The 9,825-nt window shown below is 39.8% G+C and overlaps 1 protein-coding gene across 1 annotated transcript; it reads right to left on the minus strand.

Moving 5' to 3' along the window:
* Positions 1-4,975: 4,975 nt before the first annotated feature.
* On the minus strand, positions 4,976-5,911 carry LOC124229415 (olfactory receptor 4D9). The gene has a single exon (XM_046644625.1). It carries the CDS (start codon positions 5,909-5,911, stop codon positions 4,976-4,978), a length of 936 nt encoding a protein of 311 aa, XP_046500581.1.
* Positions 5,912-9,825: the final 3,914 nt, after the last annotated feature.

Consider the following 9,825-nt stretch of genomic DNA (forward strand, 5'->3'; position numbering starts at 1 on the left):
TTAGCTCAATATATATCATCCTTCACCTCTTAGGAACATTGTTAACATTCAAAAGATTTCTGAAATCCACAGTAATATTTTTAAATTGCTCATTCATGGGCACACATGCACAGACACACAACTAGACACCAAAAAGTTCTAATGTAACAAAATAACCTCACTTAAGCTTCCAACTCCTAATTCCTATCCAAGAAGTAGGCTGGCCATTCGGTTGCATACACTGACCTTAGGAGTCATTAATTGTCAAGGACTATCCACTTTAAGGCAGACATGCATTTGAGGGTTGGTTGCTTCAGTATCTTCACTCCTACTGTCAGAGGCAAACGGCAGGCTCCAGGAATTGCCTCTGTGTGGTGCCATGAGTCCCAGCCTCTCAGCTCCAGACCTGATAGAAGAATCACCAAAGGGCATTTTTTGGAAGCGATTATTGAACTTGAGTAGCCAGACTTTCCTATTGGGATGAAGCTCCCTTGAGTATTATTAAGAAGTCAAGCATGCACTGAAAGATGTGTGTACACATGCACGTTTTAGTTTTGAAATTATCCTAATGTAGAGAAGAAGATGGATCCTCATGGATCTTGTGCTTAGACCCCAGATATCTTTGCTTGAAGAGCTCATAGGGGACAAAAAAATTTGTCTCCTTAGGAGGTGGGAACTGAAGGAAAATGAATAGAGCTCCCACTGTTTCGGCCCACTCCATTTTTTTTTCTAGGCAGATGGCTTGTTTGTGGTCCTATTAAGATACCTAATCAGAAGCATCATAAAGACAGAAATGCATTTTCTACTGTTTTCCATCAAACTTCTCACATGAAGAGGGCATATAACCAGACAAAGGACGTGTTGGTACCATTCACTCATCAAGTATTTAATTGTGACATAGTGACGGAGCACCTCCATGTTCCAGGTCTGATGGTTCCAGAGATCCTAAAAGCAAAGAATTCCATTTCCCCACTTGTCTCATTCCCAGTGTCATCTTTGACATTGTCTCACCATGGATCTATGGATAGTGCCACTTGGATATATTGTACACTTGTAACTTAAAGTGTCTAAAATCAATCTGATCACTGTTATCATGAACTAAATACTTCCCTTTCTGTAGCTGGCACTGTCATTCTCCTTGTCACAAGGGCTCAGTATCTCTGAATCATTTCTGACACTCAGGCTCACCCACCTTCACCCTTTTTTGGTCTTCTATACCCTTCTTGAATGAATTACTTTTAGATTTCTTGCATAATTTTTCACAGTTTTTTCATAATTTTCATAGATTTTTCATAGTTTACTTGTTTACTTAGTTTACATAGTTTACTTCTAGAAATTGTTAGTCCCTGTCCTGATATCCACATTCTTGTGCAATTCCCTCCTCTCATGTGTAGACTGGACTTAGTGACTTGCTTCTAATGAAGACAATACAACAAAATGGATAAGATGTTATGTCCAAGATGAGATTATAAGACTATGAATTCTATCCTGCTGACACACTCTCTTTTGCTTTGATGGCTCCCTCTGATGTAGTAAGCTGCCATGTGGGAAAGACTCATAAGACTAGAGCCTGAGGAGGGCCTCCAGCCAACGACCAGTAAGAAACTGAACCCTCAGTCCAGTAGCTCACGGTTCTAGCCAACAATCACTTGAGTGAGGTTGGAAGTGAGTCCTTCCCTGGTTGAACCTTCATATGACACTGCAGCTCCCAGCTGACACGTTGACATAGCCTTGTGAGAGACCCTGAAGCAGAAGACTTGGCTAAGCCTCGCCTGATTCCCAACCCACACAAACTGTGACTTAAGAAATATGTGTTGTTTTAAGCCACTAAGTTTTGGGCTAATATGTTATGCAGCAATAGATCACTAATACAGTACTAAACTAATAGTTTGCTTTCTTGAATAAGAGCTATGTGGACAACATTCTCTTTCAGACTTGAAAGACAAGTCATGCAAAGAATAATAACAACAAAACTCTGCATATCCTTCTATGGTAGTGTTTTCTGACTGAAATTTCATGGATCCTTAAACATAGTTCCAGGAGTGCTGACCATCTTAATGTTTTAGAAATTAAGCTGCTACAGTCTGAACCTTCTTTGCATTTCTTGAAGAAGGTCAGAGTGGCAGGATCACTCCTAAACCAGCCAGTTTGTGTGTATAGATACATTTATTTGCTTATGAAAAATATTGTGTAAGTTTAATATCAACCTTCCTCATATAGTAAAATATTACAGATGGTAGGACCAAATATATGCATAGCTAGAATCAGCTTAATATCTAATAGTTCCCTAGCAAAATGTCGCTACATGGAGAGAAATATAGATTAATCCAAATAGTTATTTGGTGTCATGTTGAAAGAGAGGTAAATTTAGTGGTGTTCTCTGAATTCCATTGCTTTTCCTCACTGTGTTTGATCATGTTGTTTTGCATGTGTTAACAGTCCAAGACAGTTTCCTGGGCAGCTTTTGCTGGGTTTCTGTCCTTTGTGGGTCCTACACTTGGGGACATAAACTCTAGTTGTACAGAATTTTGGTTATTTAAATTCTGCTCAGTCACAAAGGTTTTGCTTGAGGTAGAGTCAACAGAGGTGTAAGAAAAAAAGGACATCATTATGAAAAAGTAGGGAGGGTCTGAAGAACAATGATGCCAGAGCAAGATGGAGCCAGGTAGCAAATGGTCATTTGGTCTGCAGATGGATCCAGCTGGAGGCAAATGTATGTCTTTATTGTAATTTTAATGCTTGGGGAAGCATGTCCAAGATTGGAAAATAATTCAGAACATTTTTGATTGATAGGAATAGAAAAAAAACACAATGAAAAGAACGGTCATCAAAGAAGCCATTCATCTCTACAGAGGAGCTTCTGTATTAATAAACCATTTGTTTACAACTAGCCTATGGAAAGTATGGGGGACAAGTGAGGGTTGTCTTCTTGGTCAGTCTTCTCTGGGTACTCTCTTGTAGAGTTCTATATTTTGGAAACTGATCTTCTAGTCTACTGTCATCCTAGTCCCGAGGCTTACCTTGATCTCATTTCTCTTCCTTTAAATTATTTCCCTTCCCCATAATTCCTTCATTTCAGTTTGGTTCTCTGTGAATTCCAAGAGGCCAGTAGTACTTCCAGCAAGCATTTCTATGTATTAAAAGAATATTTTAGGAGACAAAGTCTTATTCCTTGTAATCTAATCCGATAGTAATTTCCTAGTAATGAGTCCTATATGTGGAAAAGATTTATAGAGTTCATTGTTTTCCTGTTCTCCTCCTGTTTCTGTGGAAAGAGCAGGATTACATTCTCCAGATTCCCTTGCAGTTAATTGGGGCCATATGACTAAGAGATGGCAGGTGGAATGTGGTCAAAAGTGATACGCACTACCTTCAGGACTGGCCCATAACCATCCTTCCCTTCTCCCCATACTTCTTAATCCTCTCTCCTTTCCTCCATTTGCCAAATAAATGGAGAGGATTCTGAGGCTCTACAGCGAGGTGGAGTCCCAGATGGAAGCAACAGAAGCCTGTCTCTCTAAATGAGTACGTGGAATAGCTCTTTCTGAAGACCAGCATTGGCCTCTGACATGAGCAGGAAATAAACTTTTACTGTGGTTAACTCCTTCAGTTTCGAACTTTTTTGTCAGAACATTGATTTACTGTGATTAATACATGAGTGCCAGCTTCTATGGCTTGAGCTTTATCATAATGGGAGTCATTGTACAGTAAGGTCAATAGATTGCAGCAGAATACCAGGTAGATTGTTAGATAAACCATCTCTTAGCACCATTATCATTCCTTTCATTTCATAGAGACTAGCAAATTCTCAGATTCACTGATTAAACGCTCCTGCTTCTTATTATCTTTTCTTTACCTTGGTATGGATTGACAGGGAAGCATAAAGAAGTTGTGAGGTCTCTGAGTGCAGAAGCAATGAGGACCTCAAGAAAGAAATTTTAATTGTGGGATCTGATGTGATGGAGGTGACAGTTAATGCTATGGGGGTAATCATATTGTAATACACAAGTTTATCAAATCAACATGTTGTACACCTTAAACTTACACAACATTGCATGTCAATTATATCTCAACAAAACTGGAAAAAAAACTCCCAAGAAACAAAAAAACAGAAACAATGAGACATTTGGGCCTGTCCAGTCTATGATTGGGATAATCCTGCTCTCTAATGGGGAGTCAGTTGCTTCCCATGGGAGTGCTTAGCATCTGTGTTTGCTTAAGCCTTTCATGAATCCAGGTGAGCTGTCCACAACCTCTACCCATCAGTGTTATTTTTTTTTCTGAATAGTCCCAATTACAGCATTACCTCCTTCTGCCAGGAGGAAACCATGGCCTTGGAGTGATTTGGGGATCCTCTGTCCCTAGTAGAAATCACAGATTTGCATTGCTCAGGAGACCACAGATGGAGTTTTTCTTTCCAAATGTCAAATACTGGTATTGACTCCATGAGTGTACTATTTCATGGCTACAACGAGCTCACTGTTGCACAAATATGGTACACTCTTACACCAGTCTCTCCCTCCGCAAATACTGACTTCTTTGCCTAGACTGTCCCTTTCTACCTTTTCCCCCTTGAAAAGGTCTCCTCACTGTCAAATGTCTTTTGAAGCTCTCAAGTAAAGTGCCTACAATATTTTCACTGCACTTTGTCCCTATCCTCTTAGAACATCTTGGAGTGTGCGTGTAGGACAGTGACTATCTTTAATCTTTCTGCAGCAGTCTGAATCCTACCTGTGTCAGGCACATAATATGTACTCTGTAAATATTTGTGGAATGAATAATTGAAAGCGAGTAGTGGAAGACATAATGGGTCTCACCTTAAAGCGGTATCACCCATGGGTCCCCAGCACATACTATAGGACCAGCCTCTTTTAGGACCCCATGGTATCCATAGATGCCCCTTTCTTCTTGGCTTTAAGGTGATCTCTGGACATTTTGAGGAAGTGAAATTTAATATCTATCTTTAAATTTCAGTGTTAGCACATCCTCATAGAATTTAAATCTTTTCTGAATGCCATAGTCGTTTCTTTAGTTTCCTCATGGCTGACTTCATTTCCTGATTTCTCAGGGTGTAGATCATAGGATTGAGCAAAGGAGAGATGACAGTGAAGGTGACAGAAATGGCAGTATCTGTGGGGAGGGCAGTGAAGGGCCGGGCATAGACATAGATGCAGGGCACAAAGTGCAGGGTGACCACAGTGATGTGTGAGGTGCAGGTGGAGATGGCTTTCCTCCTGCCCTCTCCAGTATGAGATCTCAGCATCCTCAGGATGACTGTGTAGGATATGAGGAGCAAGAAGAATATAAACCAACTGACCAATCCATTATTAGAGATCATCAGGAGCTCCAGAGTGAAGGTGTCAGTGCAGGCGAGTTTGAGCACCTGGGGGACATCACAGTAGAAAGTGGCAAGAACATTGGGTCCACAGAAGGGGAGGGGCAGCAATAGAGAAATTTGCACAATGGAGTGGACAAAGCCCCCCACCCAGGAGGCCACAACCAGGCTAGCGCATCGTCCCCTATTCATGATGGTCATATAATGGAGGGGTTTTGAGATGGCTATGTAGCGATCAAATGCCATCACAGAGAGAGAAAAAACATCCGCACCTCCCAGAAGGTGGAAGAAGAACATTTGAGTGACACAGCCACTGAAGGAGATGGTTTTTCTCTCTGACAGAAGATCAGCTAGGACCTTAGGCGCTGTGATGGAGGAAAAGCAGATGTCAAGAACAGATAGATTGCGGAGCAGGAAGTACATGGGAGTGTGAAGGTGAGCTTCGCAGGTAACTGTAACCATGATGAGGAGGTTTCCCATCAGAGTTGTCATGTACACGAAAAACAGGAAGACAAATAAGACCCAGCTCAGTTCTCGAGACTGGGTAATTCCCAGGAAAATAAATTCTTTCACTGTGGTATAATTTCCCTGCTCCATTGGGTCCCAGATCCTTTTTGAAGTATATCTCTGGAAGAAATAAAAGTGCAGTTAAAGAAAGTTTTATGAAATCTACTGTTGTCTTTTCTGTCACTTGAGTTTGGTGCTTTCCTGGGGAGGAAGTTCATCCTTTGTGCATGCGCCGTGCCTGCAATTCTGTATGCTTCCATTAGATGGAAGAGCACCCAGGTTTTTGACTCAGTCATCCAAACAGGTAGGTTCTATCACTGTGGCCACTGAAACACAGGTGACAGGTCCGTGAACCTATTCAATTGTACTTTTAATACAAAATATGACACAATAAAAAATAAGCATGAATTTGATATGAAGAATTTTTCTTCACAAAAGACACCATTATGAGAATTAAAAGACACACTGCAAATGGGAGGATATTTACAATACATATACTAAGAAAAGCTTCAGGTCCAAAATATGTAAAGAATTTTACAAATCAGTAAAAAAAGATAGATGTTGAAAAAGAAAATGGCAAAAGACACTAACCAAAACTTTACCAAAGAGGATATTCGAATGCCAATTCAGCTTTATGAATTATCAGGGAAATGCAAATTAAAATTATAGCAAGGAACTACTACCTATATACCAAAATGGCTAAACTGAAAAAGACAAAAAATATCAGGTGATGGTGAAGACGTGGAACAATTGGAATTCTCATAGCCTGCTGGTGGGTGTGTAAATCAGGAGAACCACTTTGCTGTCTGATTATATCTGCTAACGCCATTATCTATATCCATATCTATATCCATATCTATATCTATATATAACTTTCTAATCACCTATCTTAGGATGGATATATATATATATAGTTCATTCAATTGTACGTATTGATTTTTCTGAGGATATAGCTCCATCTTCAGAATAATCTATTTTACTCCTAGTAGGTATGTACATATGCACATATGTCATATCCACCAAGACATATCCTGGAATATTCGTAGCAGCACTGTTTGTAATTGTCTCAAACTGGAAATGACACAAATGCCCATCAACAGCGGAAAAGTTACATAGATTGTTAAATTGATACAATACCATAGAACCATGGGAATGATCAACGTACGGTACGTGAAACAACATAAATGTCTCATAAACACAATGTAGAGTCTCATCCAGGCACAACAGAGTGTCCACCCACTTATTTTGTTCATATAAAGAACAAAAAGTATACAAAACTGAAGAGAATATGAGGGAGGCTTTTGAGGTGCTGATAATGTTCTGTTTCTTATTCTGGTTGCTTGTTACAAAAATATATTGCTTGTGTGAAAATTCATTGAGCCATACACTAATGTGCATTTTTCCGTATGTATGTATATTATCAGTCAGCAGAATGTTAAAAATAATGAACATGGTGATTATAACATTTTAATCTCATGTCTAAAGAATGACTTTCATCCAAGTGAGGTTTAATTGACGACCCACTTCATAACGGTTACTTTTATAGTTATATAGTTACAGCCTTTACCAGCTACAACTTGAGTTACCTTTTTATCTTTTTCTCACCTACAGACTTTAGGTCCTCCCGAATTCTTGTGTTAGGCAGGTTGCCTTCTGTCCACATGTAGTGTCTTCTCAGATTCTGATTTTCGTTTCTTTCTGTTTTCTTTATTTTGTTCTTTAAATCTCAGAAAAAAAATCCTTAAAAGACCATGTTTCCCCAAGCAGCACTCTCATTTTTGCTGACCTGGAAGAATAAGATGAGAGCCTCATTTCGGATTCCATGATCATCAGTTCGGATTCATCTCAGTCTCCTCGTCTTTGGTGTTTGTCAATGGCACAGAGTGATAAGAACACATGTTCAGAATAATGATTGTGGGAAATTTCAGGTCTCTAGCATCTCAGAAGTAAGAATTCCCTACACTATACTTACCATGGCTAGAAGGTGGAGAAATCACCCCTAAAGCACTGTTCAGTTAATCTAGAGTGTGGAAACAGATTTTAATGAATGACAGCAGTCCTCTCTAGAATCTTTCTTTTGGATATTGGACTGATAAGTGAATGGTTTTCAAATCTTCTGCTGAGGAAACCACTGCAACAAGCCTCATAGATTACGTTGTCACTTGTGCTCTCCTTTCCTCCTTTCTTTTCCTCCCCTGTTTCTCTTTCCTTCTTTGCTTCCTTCTTCTAGATATTTCTGTGACCGTATGAGGGTTCAGCAGAGCAACAGAATCAATAGGACATATATAGATATACAAGGTAAAATTATAATGAAGAGTTGGCTCACGTGATTATGGAAGCTGAGAAGTCCCAAGATCTGCTGTCTGCAAGTTGGAGACCCCGGAAGGCTGATGGTATAATTCAGTGCTAGTTTGATGACCTGAGAAGTAGGGAAGGCAATGTGTAAATCGCAGTCCGAGGGAAGGAGACAATGAGATGAGATGTCCCAGCTCACGCTGTGAGGCAGGGAAAATGGGGCACATTTCTCCTTCCTCCACCTTTTGTTCTACTCAGACCCTCAGTGAATTGGATGATGTGTACCTTAATTGAGAAGGCAATTAGTCTGCTTTACGGAGTCCATCTATTCAACTGCTAATCTCATCTGGAAACACTCTCAGAGACACACCCAGAAATAATGTTTAATCTGGGCGCCATGTCGCCTGTCAAGTTGACAGAAATTAACCATCATAATGACATTGAGATGGTCTTTTTGAGTGAAAGGCGACTCAAACATAGATCTTTTCGTCAGGAGGTTTACAGTTAAGACAATAAGAGTGTTGCAGGTGGTGGAGTCGGCAGAAAGAAAAGGGAGGAGGTCCAAAATCATGAGGATGTATACGAAAATAGCCCCATTTGGGCATACGATGTTTGTAAACTCCATCCAGGAGGTGTGCTGAACAGTATCATATCTCACACTTGCATTTTGGATACACATGTGTGGATCATCTGGAGCAGTCAGGCAATTTGGATTTTACCACCTTCCTAGTTGGTGTGGCCTTGGGCAAATCACTCCATAATTGTACCAAACTCATGAGAAATACATGGGAGTTTCACAGGGAATGGCTTAGAGTCAGTTCTCAGCCTGCATCATTATAATTTATCTACCACATGAAAATAATGAGACCTACCTCATAGACAAGGTGCTTCTAAGGAGTAGATGAGATTGCATGTCTGTTTAGGAAACTGAAAGCACTGAGTATCTGATTTTGCCAATCTTATCAGCCCCATGTGAGTGCTTCTTTCCTTACTCATGCCAGGTTCATCTGTGGGGTCATCTGGGACTGGCTCATCTTGCTATTGGCTGTGTGATTGAAAGCCCTCCTCTCAACACTTAAGGTAAGTGGCAAATACTCTCTCTCCTCTAGGGATGTCTTTCTTTTTCAGTTATGAATTTGAGCTAAGACGTGTTAAAAAAATCAGAGTATTGTATCACACACCCCCTTAGAAACATAATTAAATTTGTGTATGCAGTTTAGATATAGTTATTTATATTACAATCCTTTATGGAAACAAAATAGATTATAATCCTCATTTACAAATCCAATCATCTTGATATCAGGCCCCAGGGGGGTCCATGCTACTTTCAAGTCTCAACATTATGGAAATGTTGGCAGAATAATGGAGGTCTGCTTTGCTGAAATTTGTTTTTAGAAATCTTTTATGGAGTGATTCTTATACTGACTGCTTCATTTTATCTCTCCAAAACCTATAATATCCATGTGAAGTTGACATTACTGTCCTGATTTTATAGATGAGAAACTGAGACACAGAAAGATTAAGGAAGTTGCTCAAGGTCTCCCAGCTGGTAAACCCAGGTCTCAATCCTAGATTTGTCTTATTCCAAAGACTTATGCTCTTAACTACTGCCACTATAGTTCTTCCCAGTGTTGATCAGCCCTTCCCAGAAAACGGTACAAAGAAAAAGGCTCAGAAAAATCTTTTTCAAATCAAGTTAAATTAGTGTG

Source organism: Equus quagga, chromosome 17 (genome assembly GCF_021613505.1).
Source record: "Equus quagga isolate Etosha38 chromosome 17, UCLA_HA_Equagga_1.0, whole genome shotgun sequence".
In the NCBI taxonomy this organism is placed as follows: Eukaryota; Metazoa; Chordata; class Mammalia; order Perissodactyla; family Equidae; genus Equus; species Equus quagga.

Coding starts and splice junctions, on each gene's coding strand:
- LOC124229415 (XM_046644625.1), bottom strand. CDS start 5,911: ATGGAGCAGGGAAATTATACCACAGTGAAAGAATTTATTTTCCTGGGA.